Source organism: Zalophus californianus, chromosome 4 (assembly GCF_009762305.2).
Source record: "Zalophus californianus isolate mZalCal1 chromosome 4, mZalCal1.pri.v2, whole genome shotgun sequence".
NCBI classification, from domain to species: domain Eukaryota; kingdom Metazoa; phylum Chordata; class Mammalia; order Carnivora; family Otariidae; genus Zalophus; species Zalophus californianus.
In genome coordinates this window covers 94789300-94812686 of record NC_045598.1, presented here as the reverse complement: position 1 = coordinate 94812686, position 23387 = coordinate 94789300, and the positions used below count along the sequence as shown (strand labels likewise).

The following is a 23387-nucleotide window of genomic DNA, read 5'->3' as shown; positions in this document are numbered from 1 at the left end:
AAGACATAATTCTTGTCCTATAACGAGTCATCTAGCGAAATCATTCTAATTTCTACAGGCCCTAAAATCAGGTAGTTACTGAAAAGCTTGACAAAGTGTTAAGAAAGGTGTGCAGCTGTCAGCAAAAAGTTATTCCACCTAACATAGAATATGCTCTTGTATTTAAAAGACATTTGAAGAAGTAAATAGGCAAATTACACACTGACAAATTTAACTATACTCAAAGACACCACAGTGGAGCATCAAAGAAAGCACGATGTTTTGTCCAGACTTGAATGTGTTAATATGAAGTTTATGTGCTATATAAAAAACCTTTATAGAGTTAAAAAAAAAATTCGCTGGCTATTCTTGATTTGTTAACAAGAAATAGAAAACTATTTTTCAAAAATTACCGTTAATAGGATGTAAGACGCAAGGGATGGAGTCACCGCGGGCTAATGTGCATACATACAATCAATCAAGGGAGTGTCTACGGGGAAGAGTGGTGTTTAAATTCTGAAGCAAATGTCCTGAGGCTTACACATTTATTACTGAGAATCAGTTCAGCCGATAGTCAGTGAGAAAAGAGTGGATGGGTGGACAACACATGGGGACCTCTCCCTGTCGAGGAGTCGTGACAGCAAAATCACTTCCTGAGGAAGGAGGAGCAAAAGGGAAGTTAAGAGGCCACCCTGACCAGGAAGTGACTCGCCCTAAACTAGCCTCAATCATATTTAAAAATGGGGGGATGGGGAGAGCCCCAACAGTTAAAGGCGGTAAAATAACTGCTTCTTGATACGTCGAGACATCACCGTCGCCCCCTCTCTTAATTACAGAAAAAGGTCCACAGTCACGATTCAATAAAGGAAAGTCTCTTCGCTTGCAGGAAGGTCACTGGGCTGTGCCTCAGGCCCAGGAGGAGAAAAAGAGAGTTGAGGAATGGGGAACTGGGGCCACCGTGAGGCAGACGAAAGCCCCTAAAGAGAGAAGCGTCCCAACTGCAGAGCGTATGCCAGCACAGGCCAAGAAGCTTCTTTTTCCTGGGGACACTGCCAGGGTTCCCACCGCAGCCAGGTCGGGCCCCTGTTCCCTGTCGCGAGAGGAGGCAAGAGAGAGAGGCGGACCCCTTACCTTCTCCTCATCCGACACCCGGTCCTCGAAGTCGGCCATCTTGGGCTGCTCTGGCCCAACCCGGCCCTGGCGCGAGGCAGGCCGGGAAGGAAGCTGAGTGATGGAATCACCGCGGGGGCCGTTGGAAGGACCCGCCCGGAAACGCCGACCTAGAGGGCGCCATGTCAGTTACGGGAGCTCCGGGAAGTCTCAAACTCTGCCTTAAGCCTTTTCCTTAAATGATTTTAAGTCTAATTGCTTCCTCACTGAGTTACATTCATTTCCCCCATTCATCTATGAGACGCTGGGAGCGTGTTTCGACTATTCCTGACATCCGAGCTCCATCCGACCAAGCAATTGCTACTGTAGGTCTTCCCAGTACCAGTGATCTCCGTGGCAGCCGAGTCCAAAGGGCTAAGTGCTGCTCGGGCCCTGGAACGGTCGGTGGCTTTTCCAACCCCAGGAATAGGGTGAGAGGTGATCCTCACTCGTATGGAAGCAAAAACATTTCACTCCGAGATCACATCTCAGTCCAGTTCCTCCAGAATATGTGCCGCTAGTCACCCCTTCCCGCCCTTCGAAGGAAAGGTAACCCCAGTCCTGGGACTCTCCTCCACCTTCCAAATTTTCTTGCTCCGCTTTCCCTGGGACTCAGCCTTCACAGAGGCCAACTTCATGTCCGCCACTATCCCAGGATTCCCGACTCCCGGTTTCCTGCCCTTCTCCCCTCCCAGCTCCCGGAGACTGCGGGAGCGGCAAGATGGCGGACGGTGACGGCTTGGGTGAAGCAGCGAGTGCTGCGGCATCTCCTCCTGCACCTGCTCCTGGCCTGAGCCCGTCGCTGGGCTGGAGGGAGCGGCTGCGGGCCGGGCTGGCGGGGACTGGGGCCTCGCTGTGGTTTGTGGCGGGGCTGGGACTGCTTTACGCTCTGAGGGTCCCGCTGAGGCTGTGTGAGAATTTGGCTGCGGGTGAGAGGCCCAGACCTCCCTGGGGACGGGCGGGGGAGCTAGAAGAGGGGCCGGGGGCAAGGGGCAAAGGGTAGAGATTCTCCGCAGTCACTGGAGGGCTTTGGAGAATGAGTCGGTGGCGCGCGACCTAGTAGCGACTCCGCAGCTGATTGTCAAACCTGAGCCGCAGCTATGGGCTCCTCCCTTGAGCTCTTAAGATCCGCCCTCTCTTTTCTGTCCTCGTTTACCCGAGGAAGAGCCACCTGACAAGCTGTAGGCTTCAGGTAGTATGACAGATGAGAGCGTTTTCATATCGGTTGCAGAATTTATATACCCTCCCAGCATTGGTAGGATCCCTTGAAAATCATTCTTTTGAGTGTTTCGCGGATTAGCTGAGAGTTCCCACACCCAGACAACAAAGATGAGCACTTCTGCAAAGACCTAAAAGGAAAAAAATGCCATGACCTTAGCCAAATATTTTAAGATAGTTCTGTCAAGAAAGTTTTCGTGGTATCTTGGTCTGTCCTTTGCTTTGGGCTTTATCTTGAGTAATAAAACAGTACAGGAAGTAAAGGGAAAGAGAGCCACAAACAGTAATGAGTTCTTTCCTTACTCCTTTCAACATTTGTAGAAAGCTTGCTATATTAGTCTGAGCTGAAGATACAAAGACGTGTAAGAAGTGATGATCCCCGTGGATTCTGCAAATACTATCCTTTACCTGTAGCCAGGACAAAGTGGATGGGAACCAGGGCCTCTTACCATGTCATTACAATATTTCCACTCAAGCTCTGAACAAGATGAAAGTATTTCTGCTGTGTGTTGTCTGTGACTATCAGTACCTGTGGTTTATTTTTCTGCAACAAGAAAAGGCAAATGTCTCCTTTTCTATTTCATAAAATGACCTGAAATGGTCTGAAATATTTTGGACTTTTTAAAATATAGGTTCTATGTAAGTTCAGATATAACTAAACATACTAAAAATAAATTGGCCTTCCTAGACTGTTTGAAAGAGCTAATTTGGTGTCTCTGTCACTGGTTAATGAAGTGCTTACCTAGTGGTTTACATGCTCAGTGAAATATTATTCATTGACTTTTATCATTTATTTTTCCACGTGTTAACTAGATCACCATTTAGATGAGAGTAGTTAACTATGATAGATTTTTATTTATTTCTGAAACCCGTAGTATTTATGAGACAGTTATTTGAAGTGAAAAATCTGGTCCAGGCTTTCAGTGAGTTAGGTTCAAGGAGTTCTCTCAGTCTGTTGCTATCCTCTTTGGTTTATTTTGCCTCTCTATCTGACATACCAAATACATATACATACTGGTTCCTTGCCTCTAATTTGAAACACTGGTTTGTATCTCACAAAATAATTAGGGAGTGGTTCTAAATCTCTTTTGTAACAGGATGTTTGTTTAGTTTATCCTTAGGGATTTGCAAAACTTCTTGTCGAAGTTATGGTTGATAGGTTCTTAATTATTCTCAAAAGTAAACTGAATTATCTCATTTTGATTTGCTTAATTAACAAGTTATCAGTTTAAAATGCTACCCTTACGGGGAGCCTGGGTGGCTCAGTCGTTAAGCGTCTGCCTTCAGCTCAGGTCATGATCCCAGGGTCCTGGGTTCGAGCCCCATATCGGGCTCCCTGCTCAGCAGGAAGCCTGCTTCTCCCTCTCTCACTCTCCAAGCTTGTGTTCTCTCTCTTGCTGTGTCTCTCTCTGTCAAATAAATAAAATCTTAAAAAAAAAAAAATGCTACCCTTACATGTTCACAGGTAATTTTTAAGATATGATAGAATGGGAATTTAAAGTACCTTTTTAGGGGCACCTGGGTAGCTCAGTCGTTAAGCGACTGCCTTCGGCTCAGGTCATGTTCCCAGAGTCCTGGGATCGAGCCCCTCATCCAGCCCAGTATTGGACTCCCTGCTCAGCGGGAAGCCTGCTTCTCCCTCTCCCACTCCCCCTGCTTGTGTTCCCTCTCTCGCTGTGTCTCTCTCTGTCAAATAAACAAAAAAAACTTTAAAAAAGTACCTTTTTAAAAATTACAACTTTCTCAAATGAATCTCATACTAGATATTAAAACTATTTATGTTCCTCCACTCATAAAGACAACTGCGTATTTGTAACTTGAGTATTTTGAATTTGCGTTTTTTTAAACTTTGATTTTTTTTTTTTCCTTTTGCAGTGACAGTATTTTTAAATTCATTGACACCCAAATTCTACGTGGCACTTACAGGAACATCTTCTTTGATATCAGGACTAATATTTGTAAGTAGTTTCCATTTCCTTCATGGTTTGGTATTTATCTAAATATCAAATATCTTTATGGTTACAATAATTATAAATACTTACAGATCAGCGTTCTCAACATATTTCAGAATTTGAAAAAACACTGCATCTTCCTCTCCACTTTTAGAGACTGGCAGTATTCATTTGTATATGAAAGACTGTTGTATAATGGAAGGGGCAGGGGTTGGGGGTGGGTTCCCAACTAAATGCTTGCAGGGCCCAATTTAGTAACAAAAATGAATGAAATAGGCAGAGTGTAAAAGTTAAGTTCCTTATTTACCTTTAGGACTGGGTAATCTGGACAATGCATACTCCTTCTGGAAGGGGATAAAGCTAGTTGTTGCCATATAGATTTGCAGACCACTATAATGAGATCTTCCAATTTTTCATATGATTTTGAAAGAATCTGGATGCAACAAGTTTTTATATAAAAGTCTCCCAATACTTTAATCTTGGCAACATCGGGCAGACTAAAAATTGTGTCTTGAATTCAACCTATAGATTGCCAATTATCTTCTCTGGAGTATTTTTTTTTAAATTTTTTTAAAGATTTTATTTATTTGAGAGAATCAGAGAGAGAGAGAGAGAGCATGAGAGGGGGGAGGGTCAGAGGGAGAAGCAGACTCCCTGCTGAGCAGGGAGCCCGATGTGGGACTCGATCCCGGGACTCCAGGATCATGACCTGAGCCGAAGGCAGTTGCTTAACCAACTGAGCCACCCAGGCACCCGTCTCTGGAGTATTTAAGAGCAGAGTATTGGAGCCAAGCTAACCATCCGTTTATTTATTTTTTAATTGTGAGAAGAAAATTTTTTAATTGAAGTATAGCTGACATATAATATATTAGTTTTCAGAACCATCACTTTAGTTGTGTGACTTTGAGCAAGTTAATTAACTTTTCTAAGCTTTAATTTCCTCATCTATAAGCTGGGGGTGATAATATCAACTTCAAAGGATTATGAAAACTAAATGAGATAATGTGTCTAAGAGCTTTCAATAACATGGTAGCTAGCTCAGAGTGAGCACTTAATGAATTTTGGGCCATTATTATTCTGAGAAGTCTTAACTTTAATTCAGCTTTCCCTTGTCTTAATTGAACTATCATTTTCAATTAAGAAATTAAAAAATATGTATACATAATCTCTATTAACATCCCTGGGAACTAGTGTTTCCTAGTATAAACTTTGGAAAAATACTGCTACAGATAAAAATCTTAGGAAGTATGGCATACATGACCAATGAATTTTTCTGTGCTTTTTTTCTCATCTCTAGATGGTGCTCTTCTGTTATAGTAGAAATAATGGCATTTGTATTAGAGTGTTTTTTGTTTCTGTTTTTTTTTTTTAAATAGGGACTAATACTTGGCCATTTTGTTAAAGTGAAATGCTAGACAAGAAAGGGATTTTCTCTTGATCAAAAAAAAAAAATACTGAGGAATTTAAGATGAAATCTATGTGTTAGTATAGTTAAATTAGTTAAAATTTACTGATTATAAAGCCCACTCATAGTTCAGCATATTTTAGCATATGTAGTCAATAACATGTAAAAATCTAAACAAAGAGAATGATCTATCTCTAAACAACTGATGAGTGGAAAAAGCATTAGTCTTGGAACCAGAAGATGTAGTTTGGAGTCTCGACTCTGCCACTTAATAGCTGATAACTTTGGGCAAGTCACATAAGTCTTAATTTCCTCATTTATAAGGGCAGAAAAGCTTACATATATGTTATACATGTATAAAACATAACACGTATAATACATAAAACAGTTCTTAACATTTGTTCTTTTTTAAACCAGAGTTTTAAATTTACAAAAATTAAGAAATTCATACTTTAATAGCATCATATGGTGATGGTACACTTGTTGTGAGCAAAGCATAATGTGTAGAGAAGTCAGATCACTCTGTTATACACCTGAAACTAATGTAACATTGTGGATCAACTATACTCAAATAAAAGAACTTTTTTAAGTAAATGAATTAGGCTCAGTAAGAGGTTAACAACAGTAGCTAATAATAAAATAGAGGGGTTATAACAATATACTGTAAAGAAAATTAGGAAATTCAAATAACATTTTAAAGGTTAAACTATGTCATGACCCTTATAATATTGATGAGTTTTTATTAGCAAAGGTTATTATGTTTATAATTTCTTTTACCCCCTGAAATACTGAAGCTATCTATGCTGTTTGTGTTACTTCCATCTGAAGGGGTAGGAGCTAGTGCGCTTAGGAGCTTGAAGAATAGCAATGAAGCCAGTTGTTTAGCTAATTATTACAAGTGAAAAGATTACTCTGAAAGGAAAACGCAAGATCCAGTGGGAGTGCATATAATACTCTTTTGTGTTCTGTGGAATCAGGGAAAGTTCCCTGAAGACCTGTCATTTAAGCTGAAACCCGAAAGAGCCAGGCAAAGGTAGTTGAGAATGCTAGAGTGTCCAAATATGAAACATTCTGCTAATTCAACACAGAGAGCTTTTTTTTTTTTTAAAGTAATCTCTAGCCCAACATGGGGCTTGAACTTACAACCTGGAGATCAGGAGTTGCATGCTCTGCTGACTGAGCCAGCCAGGCGCTCCCACAGAGCTTCTTTTGATTCCTTTTTACAGCAGTGATAAACCATGAAAACATAAAAGAGTGAATATCCTGATAATGGTTCAGTATGAGAATCAGCCTCTTAACCTACATTAATTATACTGCCAAATACTGGAGTAGTACTTCATTGTTCAAAAGGCATTTACAATTCTTGTTAACCATATTTAATAGATAGGACATTGAGGCTCTGAGAGGCTAGAGGTTAAGTGACTTACCCAGAGCACACAGGTGGCCTGGGAGTCAAATGTGGGCTTTCTAGCCCTAGTCTTAATCCACCATGCTAGTTATTTCAAAATTGTTTTTCTTTTAATTATGCTACAGATGGAGTAAAATGACAATGTAACGTAACAGAATTAGATTATTTACAGATTAAATGCTTCTTGCTGGTTTGTTTGTTTGCTTGTTTTAAGTAATCTCTACACCCAACATGGAGCTCAAACTCACAACCCAGAGATGAAGAGTCACATGCCCTACCGACTGAGCTGGCCAGGCACCCTTGTTTCTTGTTTTTTTTTTTAATATTTCATTTACAAATATATTTCTTCTAGTTTTGCCTCAGCTTGTCTAAATTTCATAACAAAAGCTATAAAAAAGGTATTTTATTTTTGCCTGGCATGTGTTATTGGGGAATCTTATGTTTGGCTTATTTTTTGGGAGGAGAGTACATTTAAAATTAAACGGGACTGTCTTGAAAGAATGTTTTAATTTGAGCTCATATATCTGCTGATCAGTTCTATTTTAAGTTAAGGATTTTTTGTTTGTTTGTCATAGATATTTGAATGGTGGTACTTCCATAAGCACGGCACGTCTTTTATTGAACAAGTATCTGTGAGCCATTTGCGACCACTGATGGGAGGAACAGAAAGCAGCATTTCAGAGCCAGGTTCTCCTTCTAGAAACAGAGAAAGTGAAACCAGCAGACAGAATTTGTCAGGTGACTATGTAAAAAATTTACAGAGCTGTATAGTTAAGATTGTGTTTGTCTCTGGGAGATAGGAAACTCACAACAGAGAGAAATTTGTCTTTCATGTAAATATAGGTAATCTGCAGCTGATACGGAGAGCAATGATCATCAGAGACCCAGTCTCCCATTTTGTTAGCCTGCCATCTCTAAGTGAAGTTTTTCCTTGTGGTCCAAGACAGTTGCTCTCATTTATGCCATCATACCCACATTCTAATCAGGAAGGAGACTAGGCCAGTAGAAGCCCACTCTTTCCCCCTACTCAATCCCACAGCAGCCAAGGATACTTCTCAGAGTGTTACATACTATTTCAGCTTACTTCCTACTGGTCAGACCTCTGCCAAATGGCCACAAGTAGCTATAAGGGAAGCTAGAAATTGTAACCATTTTCTTAGCATACATATGCTCGGCTAATAATTAGGAGATCTTATTAGATAAAGGAGAGAACAGAGACAATTAGCCATTTCTGCCAACATAGCAAAGTTAGGAAAAATACTTTTTCTTCTCAATATATTTACAAAGGCATCAAAATCTCAGTTATTCATGTATAGATAATCCACTGTCATACATTAATTGTAGGCTATTCCTCTGTATGTATCCAGTAATACAAAGTAAATATTATTAATGATATGCAATTAGGAAAGTAAAAATTTGAAGGCCAGATAGAAATGATATTTTTGGATTATTGTCCCTTTAATTTGATATCAGTAAAATTTATACAGTGATAATACAAATGACCTAATTCCATAGAGTGCCATAAAGTCTCATTTGTTCAGTAAACCTAACCACTAGAGTTGTATTAGTTTAGTAGAAAAATACTGCCACTTTTTAGATGTGGTCAGGGAAAGTCAGAGAGAGTGCCATTTAGGCTGAGCCCTGAAGCATGAGCGGGTATTGACCAGGAATAGTAGGGGTGGGACTGGCACCCGTTCAAGAGTACAGGAAGGAATAATGGTGTTTTTCTTTCCCCTTTTCTTTGCTCCTCTTTCATAAAATAATTACAGAACTCCTAAGAATGAGACATATTAAGATGAATATGACATAGATCTGTCCTCAAGAAGCTGAGTCCAGTATGTAAATAACTATGACAATAATGCATTATGTGATCTTATTCCATGTTGTGAGATTGAGTCTATCATTGCATACAGAGAGTGAAGACACTCCCTACCCTGCGCTCTAGCCTGGCTCTACTGTGCGGCTTTTATGATCCTTCCTCTCCTTAGAATGTTCTTAATCTGGCAACCTTCTACCCATCTTTTACCATGATTCAACGTCATTTCAAATGTTACCTCCTTTCTAAAGCCTTTTCTAATTTCCCCAGAGAAAAATTAATCACTTTCTTTTTTTCTTCTCTTGGAACAAAAAGTATCTCTACTATAGCACTTATCACACAGTTCAGATGGTAGTTTACGTGACTGACTCTCATGTGACATTTCATTCATTTAAACAAGTCAGTTCCAAATGCTGTGCTAGGCTCCAAGAATACAAAAGTGAACAAAGTTGTAAAAGCTCATATTCTAAAGGGAGAAACTGAAAACCAAATGGATAATCACATTGTAATATGTTAAGTGAAGTGCTGTAATTGAATTGAATTATGAACTAAATGCTATAGAGATAGAAACAGGAGAATGACTAGATTTAATTGTATGCTGCGTGACAGCAGGGGTGGTCCAGGCCTTATTCATCTTTGTGCTGTCTGGCTAGCACTGTGCATAGCATAGAGTGACTATACAATAAATGTTGGTGAAATTAAGATTTAACTGCAGTTGATTAAGCTAATTCATTTTCCTCCCCCCCCTTTGTTTTTTAGAATGCAAGGTATGGAGAAACCCTCTAAATCTTTTCAGAGGAGCAGAATATAGGAGGTATTACATTTTGCTTTCAGTATAATTATTGCATTAGTTTTAGAGTAGAAGTGTTACGGAAACATTTGTTTTTATAAACGCATCACAGCTCTTCTAGTTGGAGACACTGGTGTATAATAAGGTAAAATGATTAGCCCAAGCTTCAATTGGCAGCATCTTCACTGTATTTACTTCAATAATCATGAGAAACATTGCTTCAAACCATGTGTTTGTGATAATAGTAAGTATACATTTGGTTCCTGGTTTTGGCAAAAGGCCTTTTCAGAGAATTCATGAGATTAAGAAAAGAAGTACAAATGTCAGCATATGGTTATGCATATATGCTCAATTTCAAAATTTGAGGACTCACTAGAAAATATCAATTTGAACATTGAATATGAACTTCATTTGTGCAACAGTACAGGGTATAGTATTTTTTTTAATTTTTTTTTTTTTTTTTTGAAAGAAAGAGAGCACACCCGCATGTGTGGGGAGGAGCAGAGGCAGAGGCAGAGGGAAGAGAGACTCTCAAGCGGACTCCCCCAACATGGGGCTAAATCTCATGACCCTGATAACTTGACCTGAGCTGAAATCAAGAGTTGGTTCCTCAACCAACTGAGCCACCCAGGCGCCCCTTGTATTTTATATTTCCATTTGCTATCCACGCTACTATGTCCATTTCTTTTCTGGTTTTAACTCTAGATGAGAAAACAGCTTTTGACACTTAAACCCAAAGATACTTTGTTTTAATAAGAATTGTGTTTTACCTGGAGGTAGAGTGAGGCATGTTATTTTATTCATTGAACAAGAAATATTAGGTGTCTACTATGTATGGCCACTGTGCAAAATGATGGGGATACAGAGTGACTGAGCAATAATCCTTGTGCTTAAAGACTTGATAGTGTAGGAGAGTAGTATCCTGGGAAGGGAAAGCTAGGTTTTTATGAGAGATGCTTTTAGTCTGTATTAAGGGATTCTGTAAGAAACAAGTCCTTGAATTTTTCAGTCCATTTGTTGAAATAAAAAGATTTTAGGCTGTTTCTTGTTGTTTTACAGTGTTCACTTCACAAAGATATAAAAAAATAAATTTCCTATCTTGTTATCAGGAACACTTATAGTTCTTTTTGAATGATTAATTTCTCTTAATGTAAAAGTCTCAATTGCATTGATAATCATTGTGTGGTTTTAGAAAGCTTAAAGTCCTATTGTAGTCAGCCTACAGTAAGTGTGCAGAACTCTGATACGTATTTCATATGTTAGATTCATTCCTGGCTCCACTGTATGGTCAAATTTTTGCTTTCACTGAGTCTTTTTTATTTGCTTCTAATTAAGTTCAGTAATATTGTACATTATATTTTTTTAACTCCTTTAAATCATTTTGGGAATAATGTAGATCATTAATAAGTAGTCTTTTTACAAGTTTAGAATATGTAGCAAAACTTTGCTAGTTGAACAAGGATCTACTTTTTCTTTATTCTTTACGATAATTTTTCACAAAATAGCTTAAAAACTTTAAATAGCAATGCAACTTGGACTATTAAATTACCTAAAATCTTTTATCATGTACATTTAAATAATACTTATAATGTGCTTTTAAAATACCTTTTTTTTGGATTTTAAAATGTATGTATAGTCACTGCAGAAAATTGGAAAATGAAGAGATGTATCAAAAGGAAAGTAAAAAAAAAAAAAAAGTAAAAATCACCTTTTCCTACCACTAAGTGATAACTGCTATTAGTATTTCTGTCCAGTCTCTCTTCTGTATGCATGTATAGAAACAAAACTTGGGCATCATTATGTGTATGTAATTTTACATCCTTTTTTCCTAACACAGTGTATGAATTTTCCACAGAATTTCTTCATATATGAATTGCTTTTTTTTTTTTTTTTAAGAGGGGGAAGCAGAGGGGCAAAGGGAGAGGGAGAAAGAGAATCTTAAGCATATGCTCCACTGGGTGTGGAGCCTGACAAGGGGCTTACTCACAGGACCCTGAGATCGTGACCTGAGCTGAAATCAAGAGTCAGACGCTTAAAGCCGACTGAGCCACCCAAGTGCCCCTTCATGTATGAATTTCTTCAAAAACATGGTTTTTAATGATTATACTCTATTCTGTTATATGGAGGTATCTTACCTTACCTATTGCTCCCCTATCTGGGTCACAGATTATGTTTCACAGTCAACATTTACACCAGAGGGGTATCTTTATATATAAATATTTAGCATATGATATTAAACATCTGTGATTATTTCCTTAGGGCTGATTTGTAGCACTGAGATTCCCGAATTAAAGGGTTGAACAGTTTTTCCCCCCCTCCCCGTTACTATTTTCTTATTTGTGGAGGTTTTCCCAAAAATTAAAAAGTAGAGAGAATGGCATAGTGGAATTCCACATACCCATCCCCTAGCTAGATGTGAATATTTTTAAGACTCCTAATAGATATTACCTAATTGATTTTTGGAAAGAGAAATGTAAATGCCAGTTTACACTTATACCAGCAGTATGTGTGAGTCCATATTCCACCTCATCCTCAGCAACATATATTTGCCATTTGACAGATGAAAAGTAAAAATTTGTTAATTTAATTCACTCTTTGTTAATTACTGAGATTGGACCTTTAAAAATGTATTTATTAGCCAGTTTGTTAACTTGCTATTAATTGTTGTGGGTTTCAGGGGGATATGAAAGTTTAAATTTCTAATTTAGTAAAATCTGGAAAAAGTTTCTATTTGCTTTATGCTTTGAAAGCCCTTTACCATTTTGACATCTGGTAAAAGGCCACCTATGTTTTCTTCTAGCTTCTTTGTAGTTTTACTTTTAATAATCCTGATTCACTGAGAATTTAAGTATATTTAATAAGGTATGTATCTAAGTCAAATTGTTTTATCCCCTCATCTAATTTAGAAGCACTAATAATCTGGCCTTTTCCCTTTTGGTTTTTGATTTTTTATTGTCATACTCTAAGTAGTTTGTATTGTTATCTTGTTTTTCTGATAATAAGCTTTTAAAACATCCTGAAATAGAAGTTGTAGCGGTATATTTTTGCATTTTAAATAGTGTCTGTTGTAGTAGGTAAAGGTTCTCTCATGTTCAATTTACATATTTTCTTGTGTTTTGGTAAAGATACACTTGGGTGACTGGTAAAGAGCCACTTACATACTATGACATGAATTTGTCAGCTCAGGACCATCAGACCTTTTTCACCTGTGACACGGACTTTTTACGTCCTTCAGACACAGGTATGTGTCATATCTGTTCATGCGGTAAACAGTGGTGATGAAAATTACTTTAAAAAGTCTTTAGAGTTACTTATTATAATATACAAAATTATTTGGCTTGAGGTTGTTTTGCATCATGGATAAGAGACCCAGATTAAATTGAAACTAAGTATGAATGTAAACTAGGTTGTTACACTACCTATCCTTCTTAGAAAGAATTTAAAGTATTTTATAAAAATGTAAAATTGCTTCTTTTATTACTTAAAAAACCTTTCAGATCAAATACAGCAACTGTTCATGCGAAGAACAATAAACCCAGTTTGATCTGGGGAATTAACATGTGCAATTATACATAAGAGTAAGGCAAAGTGTAAACCCAGGCATGGCATGTAGATTAAAATGGAGTATATTTTATCCCAGTCATGTTAGAGGTGAATGGAAAGTGGCGGAAGATCATAGAAATGTCTATGTTTAGGTCTAAGTCTTCTCTATGGAAGATAGTATTGAGACTCTTAAATACATGGTTAAAGACAGATCTTTATCACTATTCTTTTACTTTGAATGCCCTCTCCTTTCGTATCTATCCTCCTACTTTTATGCTTCCTGCTTTTATCCTTCAAGATCCAAATTAAAAGTCACATTCTCTAGGAACCCTTCTCTGGGAACTCCACAGTTAAACACTTTCTTCTCTGCAGTTCTACAGTACTTAGTCCAAGCCTCACTGAAACCATTCTAGTTAATTTATTCAACTACAAACATTTACTTGTTAATTCTATCATGTTGCTTTATTTTTTTATTATGTTATGTTAATCACCATACATTAAATCATCATTAGATTTTTTTTTTAAGACTTTATTTATTTATTTGACAGAGACACAGGGAGAGAGGGAACACAAGCAGAGGGAGTGGGAGAGGGAGAAACAGGCTTCCCACAGAGCAGGGAGCCTGATGCGGGGCTCGATCCCAGGACCCCGGGATCATGACCTGAGCCGAAGGCAGACGTTTAACAACTGAGCCACCCAGGCGCCGCACGTCATTAGTTTTTGATGTAGTGTTCCATGATCCATTGTTTGTGTATAACACCCAGTGCTCCATTCATGTTGTTTTAATGTTTATCTTCCCTAATAGAGTGAGAAACTTTGGAAAGCAGGGACTACATTCTCATCATCTTTGAATCCTTATCGTCTAGCACATTGGCATACTGTAAATATTAATATTTATTTTTTGATGAAAGTATCGATGAATGACCTTGGTGTCACAGATGTCTTAAGCAATTTCACTAATAATAGCTAACACTTGAATAGCACTTACTATGCACCAAGCACGGTTCTAAGCAATTTATATAAATGTACTGATTTAATATTCCCAATCATTTTATGAGATAGGTACTATATCAGCCTCAGAAATAAAGGAATAGAAAAAAGGGAGGAAAGAAGGAAGGAAGGAAGGCAGGCAGGCAGGCAAAGGAAAATCAAGTAATATGCCAAGTAATGTAGCTAATAAATGATAAAGCTGGATTTCAAGGTCAGGTCTGACTCTTAACCACTATACTACTACTGCTTCTACTCACCATAGTGATAGGCAAAAGAAAATCACCACTAGGGATCTGAAAAATAGCCAGTTTTCCAGCATTGAAGTGAATTCTTTGGGATCTATATCTGTTGGACTAAATATACTAAGGGTGGATGATAGCAGGAAATCCAAGGATCTTTGGAATGGTTACATAAATGGGTTTAATTAGAAATAGAAAAAGGAATTACGTTATGTTTACATGCTTAATGTTTATATTAACGGCAAAAGTGTTGGGTTGGGGAAATAACAGAAATAGAAATTAGTATGTTATGTTAACTTTAAGGACTAAAGTTGACTCTAAAAGTAACTCTAGAAATTAGGCTTTACCTTCGTATCACAAGCAGAATTGCAGACATTGGCGGGCTTTTCAAATAGCAACCATGGCTATCCACTAAAACTGTGCTCTTAAACATTTTTGTTCACTTATCTCCTAAAGGATTTTGAAAAACTATGTATCCTTTCAAACATTTTTAACTTGACCTCGTAAGATTAAATAATTGCAAAGAATATGATTTTTAGCATATTAAAGATAGTTGAAAATAAAACTAGAATACCCTATATTTAAATGTATCTCAAGAAATCTAATGACTTGATACCCACCATTATCCATTGAAAAAGACATCGATGAATACTCTTTAGCAGTAGTAAATTTTATGTGAGTCCTTTTGCTTCTTGAACTCATCCATTTCACACCTCTATATTATTTTATTATAATTGTTATGTACTTGAGAGTCCTATCACACATGCTTTTCCACAGTAAAATTTTTTGTGTAAGTTTTTAAAAATTTTAATTTCCTTTTATCATAAGGTTCTAAATGGTATCATGTACTTTAGTTATATTTTTGTCAAATCCTTGGAGCTACATATTTGGTATTTTCAGCTTTAGAAAATGTTCTCCATATAACCTTGTTGGCCGGGTAAGTTCTCATTGTCAATTCTATCAACCAAATCAGACTTTCTGACAGAAAAGTCTGACTTCATTTTAAGTCAAATAAACATGTTAACATGCCTCCCTATGACAGCCATTTCTCTTTAGAATTTAGAGTCTAAGATAGAAAGATAGATAATTCTTGGAGCTTTGCCTAGAGCCTATCACTTCGCCAAAATAAGATTCCACCGCCTTTATTGTCCTTTTTTTTCTAAAGATTTTATTTATTTATTTGACAGAGAACAAGTAGGCAGAGAGGCAGGGAGAGGGAGAAGCAGGCTCCCCACTGAGCAGGGAGCCCAATGCGGGGCTCGATCCCAGGACCCTGGGATCATGACCTGAGCCGAAGGCAGCTGCTTAACTGGCTGAGCCACCCAGGCGCCCCTATTATCCTTTACTAGTGCCCCCTTTGCCTTGTTGTGAGGGGACCTTCCCTTAGTAGCAACACATTCTTTGACAGTAAGAGGCGAGGGGTGCTGATGAGTGGAACTGATAAAAATTGTTATCACTCCCTCCCCTATAACATACTTGCATTCAGAGTATCCAGGGACTAGAATACTCTTATTTCTAAAGCCAAGCTTCACTATTAAGTAAAAGGAATACCTGTTGTAGGTGCCTTGACAAAAAAATGGCTTTCCCAAAACCCAAACTTTGAATTGTCCTTTGGGCACTTGGAGATTTTTACACTTTAGGGATTGCACCTTAGAAAGATTCAGGAGGGGTGAGAAGTAAGAGTTTTTTCTGTAAAGTAGAAGAAGGGAATATATCTTTTGGGGAGTGGGGAAGCAGATGTTGGGTAGGAAAGGGAAATCAGCATGATGCATAGACCAATCAGAGGAACATTCTTCAAGTAGTTCAGTTCTAGGAATGAGTCATATAATGTTGAGACTTTATAAATTGGTTTTCTTAAAACCACGCATGCTGTTTTGGTCCTTGCAAAGTTTCGTGTACTTCTAGAGGTATGCATAATCCCATGAAAATACCGAGTTCAAGGACAGACCCCATCAGTGAATTGATCCATTTTGATCTTTTCAGACACTCACATAAAGGTAATGATTTATATCTGTAATTTTATATTAAAAAATGTATACATATGTGTGGTGTTACAAATTTCTCTTGATGAATTGTCAGTTACTAAGTTAGTAGATTCTGTTCTCATCCTACTGATTTATTTATTTAAGGCAGAAAACAAACATATCTTCAGGGCCAGCCAGCGGTATTCTTTTTTCGTTTTGTTTTTTTTTTAGGATTTTATTTTTAAGTAATCTTTATACCCAACGTGGGGCTCGAATTCACAACCCTGAGCTCCAGAGTTTCATGCTCTACCAACTGAGCCATAGAGGCGCCCCAGTCAGCAGTGTTTTTGGAATAATTTGTTTTCATGGTATTTTCTCTTCAACACTTACGAATCAGGAGATTTAACATTTAAACCCAGATTTACACTTTTTAGAAGTTGGAAAATACGGCAAAACTGGACCTGTAAGTCCACCTTGTAATAATCAATTAGACCCAAGCTGTGACTCTCCTTTAGAGAGTGTGCATGCTTTTAGTTTACACATCTATGTTTTCTGCTTCGTCTTTATAGGCATCTACATTTATAACCCCTGATCTTGGGATTGACTGTTCTCTTTTCTGCTTGATAGCATATTGGAATATTATTTAACTTAAAAAAATAGATAAATTTGATTGAATTGCTGATTCTTTGTGTTGTTTTTTAAGCATATCAAGAGCTCTTAAAGAGGACAGTTGAGCAGCTCTTTCTGCCCACAGGTCCTGTCCCTGTGCTTTAATAAAACCACCTTTTTGCATTAAAAAAGAAAAGAGGACAGTTAAATACTAAATCAGCATTTTCCTTTTAATTATTCCTAAGCCTTGTTTTAGAAAGAAATATAAATTTTTCTTCTTGTACTTTATTTCCCCTTTCCCCTTTGACTTGGAACTGAATAAGTTGTGAGGATTAATCTTGAAAGTCTGGATAGAGCAGTTGAAAACTTAAGAATACGAATAAGAAAAAATGCTTAAAGGTGGATCAGATGACCTTAGTAAAAAAGAAAGAAGTGCAAAGAAGTTTCCATGTATTAAATTAGCAAAGATTGATACTACTCAGTGTTGCTAAGTAGGGATATAGTCACTCTCCTCCACTGCCTGAAAGAATGTAAATTAATACAGTCTTATTGAGAAGAGTTTGGCAGTTTATATCCAAAATCTTTTAAAAAATGCATACATTTTAATCAACGATTCCACTTCCAGAAAGGAAATATTGGGTCAGGCATACAAAGGTAGATGTTGAAAGATGGTTATTACAACATTTCTATAATTAGCAAAAAATTGGGTGTGACTTAATAATTTAAAGGAATTATTTCAATAAATTTTGACATATACTTAATAGACTAGAATACCAAATAGCTATTTAAAATGTTGATTAAGATTTCAGTATCCAAATTTGACTTGTCAGTTAAATCATGGAAGTTAAAGAAGAAAGCCCCATCATTAAAACTGGCAAGTTTAATATTATTCTTAATTTTTTGTAATATTTTAATGTTTCAGCAAAACCCTATTCTTTACCTGGTTATTATCAGATGGGTGCTGACTTGCATCAATTTGTCAAGTTCAGGAAGCATTAGCTGTCAGACAGCTGGTGACATGTTCGATATAAGAAATGTATTTTTGTAACACAAGTGAAATATATTGTCTTCTTTTCTAGGCCAAGACTAATATTTTGTTTCCAAAGGAAAACTCAAACATTTTCCACATTATTCTTTCTGGACAGTTGTAGGTTTTGTTCCAAAAGCAACATTCATAGATTCTCTATTTTTCTTATCAAACTTGAAATAGGCCAGATAGTTTCATGAATCTACTTTGTTTATTTGTTTGTTTAATTTTTAACAAACTTATTGTTTAGTATGAAATTTTATTTAGTATTTATTGGTATTAAATTTTCATTTTGGTAGAGTAATTGGTAGCAAAACTAATATTATTATTTTAGAGAGATCTTAATTCAGGCTTTTGTTGAATCTTGGTAGAGACATTTTCCATAAATGTACTAAATTCTAAATTAATTGCTTTTTCCACCCTTTTGTACAAAATGCAAATTCAAACATTCTTCCTGGATTGAATCATTGATTAGACAAAGACTTTGTTTTTAAGTGTTTTGTATATTTTTAACAGTTCCATAGGCCCTTTTCAAAGTGATAAAAGAACTAAAATATTTCATATTGATTATAATTTGATGTCACATAATTTTAGTATGCATTTAAAAATATAAATGTTCAGGTATAATAATGGTGTAATTAACTGGATTAAATACCTTATATATTGTACTTAAATCAGAGAAAGAATATATTTTTCTTATGTGTGATGCTTCCAAATTTAATTTAAATTTCTCATAAGATTAAGGTGAACTGACACCCCAATTTCTAGTTTCTTATGTTTAAGAACATGTTATTTAAATCTTTGTTTACTCTCCTAGCTCATTCTTCACACGTTTTGCATAAGATTATTTATGTTTACCATCTCATCTACTTTTTGAAATATTTTTCCTACAGTTATGCAGAAGGCATGGAGGGAAAGAAATCCTCCAGCTCGAATCAAAGCAGCCTATCAAGCTTTAGAATTAAACAATGAGTAAGTTTGAAATATATGGAAAGTAAGTTTGTTTTGAAGGAAACTCAGGCAAATGATTTCATGTTCTTATGTCTCTTCCTAAGACACTTGGAGTCATTAACAATCCCCTTCCTTTTTTTCTATACTAGAGACAAATTTTGCAGTGTTCACAGACATCTGTACTTTGCTTCTGAAATTACAAACCTATCAGTGCTTTTGAATAGAAATTATCCTAGAGATACTTTTTTAAATAGAGAATGTTGATCTAACTGGTGATAATTCTTGATAGTTAAAGAGTACTAAAATACTTATGCCACCTTTTTAAATTTTGTTTTTCATTTAAATCATTCATTTAAAGCATTCATTCAGTCCTGAGAACTTTACTTGCTAATGGGATTGGAGGCATGCAAAGAGGATTCAAAATAAGTAAAATGTAGCATTTATTTTTCATAGCTCTATCAGTTCTACATTTTGAAAAGGCAAAATGTAAAATCATAAGTTAACCTAATATTTAAGTGAAACAGATCAATAAGTATTAATCTGATACTAAATAAATGCCAAGAGTAAAATATGGCCTCAGTTGGGGTTAATCAAGGAATGCTTCCTGAATGATGTGAATTTAGTATTGTCCCCTGTATCCCTCAACAACCCCGCCCCCCAAGATATATTATCATTATTAAGAAGACCTTCCCAAGGTGGAGCAAAAATCAGTGTAGGGAACTCAAAAGCTGTCTATAGGAGATTCATTTTAGATACAAAGATACAAAGAAGTAGAAGGTAAAAGTATGGAAAAAGATATTCCATGCAAATGGTAACCAAAAGAGAGTTGCAGTAGCTACCCTATATCAGACAAAATACACTTCAAGACAAAAAACATTTTTTTTAATTATTAGAGAGAGAGCAAGCAAGGGGAGGAAAAGAGGGAGAGGGACAAGCAGACTCTGTGCTGAGCACGGAGCCCAACACGGGACTCGATCCAAAACCCTGAGATCATGACCTGAGCTGAAATCAAGAGCCAGATGCTCATCCAACTGAGCCACCCAGACGCTCCAACAAAATTTTTATAAGATAATTACATTATATAATAATAAAAGAGGTTTAATTCATCAAGAAGATACAACAATTATAAACTTATATGCACTTAATAACAGAGACCCAAAATAATATGAAGCAAAAACTGACAGAATTGAAGGGAGGAATAGACAGTTGTTGGAAACTTCAACACCATTTCAATAATGGATAGAATAATTAGACAAAAGATACACAATGAAATGAAAGACTTGAACAACACTATAAACTAACTAGACCTAACAGACATCCTTATAGCATTCTATCCAACAATAGTAGAGTACATGTTCTTCTCAAGTGTACATGCAACATTCTCTAGGATATATCATATGTTAGATATAAAGAATTTTCAATAAATTTCAAAAGATTGAAATTATAGGGGCGCCTGGGTGGCTCAGTTGGTTAAGCGACTGCCTTCGGCTCAGGTCATGATCCTGGAGTCCCGGGATCGAGTCCCGCATCGGGCTCCCTGCTCAGCAGGGAGTCTGCTTCTCCCTCTGACCCTCTTCCCTCTCGTGCTCTCTATCTCTCATTCTCTCTCAAATAAATAAATAAAATCTTTAAAAAAAAAAAAGATTGAAATTATATAACGTACTTCAACCACAGTGGGATAAAATTAGAAATCAAAAATGCAAGGAGATTTGGAAATTTCACAATATTGGGATATGTGGAAGTTAGGCAAGAGTCTTAAACAACCAGTGAGTCAAAGAAGAAATTACAAAGAAAAGATAGAAAATACTTTGGGATGGATGAGTGAAAATGAAAGCACAACATACCAAAACTTAAGAGATACAGAGAAAGTGGAAACTGTAAACACAATACTAAAGAAAAACAGATCTCAAATCGATAAACTTTATACCTTGAGAAACCAGAAAATGAAGAGCCAACTAAACTACAAGCAGAAGGAAGGCAGTAACAAAGAATAGAGTGAGATAAACAAAATAGAGAATAGAAAAGCAATAGAATCAATGAAACCAAAGGTTGGTTTTTTAAAAGATCAACAAAATTGGGGCACCTGGGTGACTCAGTCGGTTAGGCGTCTGCCTTTGGCTCAGGTTATGCTCCCAGGGTCCTGGGATCAAGCCCCGTATTGGACTCCAGACTCAGTGGAAAGCCTGCTTCTCACTCTCCCTCCGCTGCTCCTCCTCCTTGTGTGCTCTTTCTCTCTGTCAAATAAATAAATAAAATCTTAAAAAAATAAAGATCAACAAAATTGACAAACTTTTAGCTAGACTGACCAATTAAAAAAGACAGAAGACTCAGCTTACTGAAATTAAGAATGAAACCGGGAACATTACCTTACAGAAATTAAAAGCTGAATACAGTGAACAATTATGTGTTTATAAATTAGATAAATGGACACATTTCTAACAACACACTACCAAAACTGATTCAAGAAATAGAAAATCTGAGTAGACCTATAACAAGTGAAGAGGTGGAATCAGTAATTTAAAAACTTCCAAACAAAGAAAACCGAGGACTAGATCCCTTCACTGGCAATTGCTACCAAGAACTAGAAGAAGAATAAACACCAGTCCTTCTTAAACTCTTCAAAGAAATAGAAGGGAAGTAACTCTTCCTGACTCATCCTGTGAAGCCAATATTACCCTCATACCAAAACCAGACAAAGACATCACAAGAAACAAAAATTATAGACTAATATCCATTATGAATATAGATGCAAAAATTCTCAACAAAATACCTAGCACAGCATATCCAGCAGCATATTAGAAGAATTATACACCAGGAACAAGTGGTATTTGTCCCAAGAAGGCAAGGGTGGTTTAAAATATGAAAATCAGTCAATGTAAGATACCACATTAATAGAAAAAAGAATAAGAACCACATGGTCATCTCTGTTGATATAGAAAAGGTATTTGACAAAATCCTACACTACTTTATGATAAAAACACTAAGAAATAAAAAAGGCATAGAGGGAAACTTCCTCCAACTGATAAAGGACATCTGTGAAGAACCCACAGCTAACTACATATTTACAGATGAAAGACTGAAAGGTTTCTTTCTAAGATCAAGATAAGACAAGGACATCATTTCTCTACTTCTATTTAACCTTGTACTGGAAGTGCTAGCCAGTGCAATTAGGCAAGAAGAAGGAGGGAAAATGGCTTCCAAATCAGAAAGGAAAAAGTTAAAAAACTATCTTTATTCACAGATTATATGATCTTATACATAGAAAATCTCAAAAGAATCCACACAAAAACGTTACAGCTAGCAAAAGAGTTCAACAAAGTTATTGTCTACAGGACATATAGAAAACAAATAGGAAAATGGCAGAAACAAGTCCTTCCTTATATCTGTCATATATCTATACACTAGGAGTAGACAGTCTGAAAAAGATATTTATTTATTTATTTTAAAGGATTTATTTATTTGACAGAGAGAGACACAGCGAGAGAGGGAACACAAGCATGGGGAGTGGGAGAGGGAGAAGCAAACTTCCTGCTGAGCAGGGAGCCTGATGTGGGGCTTGATCCCAGGACTCTGGGATCATGACCTGAGCCGAAGGCAGACGCTTAACGACTGAGCCACCCAGGCGCCCCAGAAATTTATTTTTTTTAAAGATTTCATTTATTTATTAGAGAGTAGGGTGTGGGGAGAGAGAGAAGCAGACTCCCTACAGAGCAGGGAGCCCAATGTGGGGCTTGATCCCAGGACCCCAAGATCATGACCTGAGCTGAAGGTAGACGTTTAACTGACTGAGCCACCCAGGCACCCCTGAAAAAGAAATTTAAAAAACAATTCCATTTACAATAGCATCAAAAGTGTTAAAATAAAATCTTAAAAAAAAAATACTTAAAGATAAATTTAACCAAAGAGTGTAAGACTTGTACACTAAAAATGACAAAGTATTGTTGAAAAAGTTAAAGAATATCTAAATAAATGGAAAGACATCCCATGTTTATTAGTTGGAATACTTAACATTGTTAAGATGGCAGCGCTCCTCACGTTGATCTATAAATTCAGTCCAATTCCTATCAAAATTTCAATTGCTGTTGTTATGAAATGGACAAGCTGATTCTAAAATTCACATTGAATTACAAGAGTCCTCAAACAGCCAAAACAACCTTGAAAAAGAACAAAGTTGGAAAACTCACTTCCTGATTTCAAAGGTTACTATGAAGCTGCAGTAATTAAATCATAAAAACAGACATCTAGATTAATGGAATCAAGTTGAGTCCAGAAATAAACCCATGCATTTATGGTCAATTGATTTTTTTAAAAGATTTATTTATTTTAGAGAGAGAGAGAGTGAGTGAG

General features: G+C 36.7%; 2 protein-coding genes across 8 annotated transcripts in view; one reads left to right on the top strand and one right to left on the bottom strand.

The window, feature by feature from the left end:
• CAPZA1 (capping actin protein of muscle Z-line subunit alpha 1) overlaps positions 1-1182 on the bottom strand; it is a 46701-nt gene extending 45519 nt beyond the window's left edge. For both annotated transcript variants that reach the window (XM_027597227.1, XM_027597236.1), the window contains exon 1: positions 1111-1182. In XM_027597227.1, coding sequence (XP_027453028.1) covers positions 1111-1149 — 39 coding nt within the window. In that variant the 5' untranslated portion in view covers positions 1150-1182. The remainder of the gene's footprint in view (positions 1-1110) is intronic.
• Positions 1183-1198: 16 nt separating this feature from the next.
• ST7L (suppression of tumorigenicity 7 like) overlaps positions 1199-23387 on the top strand; it is a 75139-nt gene continuing 52950 nt past the window's right edge. For 2 of the 6 annotated variants that reach the window (XR_003520447.2, XM_027597094.2), the window contains exons 1-6: positions 1819-2057; positions 4222-4304; positions 7687-7849; positions 9687-9741; positions 12843-12958; positions 18983-19061. Coding sequence is in view for 5 of the 6 variants with exons in the window: in XM_027597094.2 (XP_027452895.1) it covers positions 1850-2057; positions 4222-4304; positions 7687-7849; positions 9687-9741; positions 12843-12958; positions 18983-19061 (704 nt within the window). In the remaining variant the exon portion in view is untranslated. Of the gene's footprint in view, positions 1293-1318; positions 1678-1818; positions 2058-4221; positions 4305-7686; positions 7850-9686; positions 9742-12842; positions 12959-18982; positions 19062-23387 lie in introns of those variants that run through there. The other 4 variants (XM_027597118.2, XM_027597149.2, XM_027597139.2 and 1 more) reach the window with 4 other exon arrangements.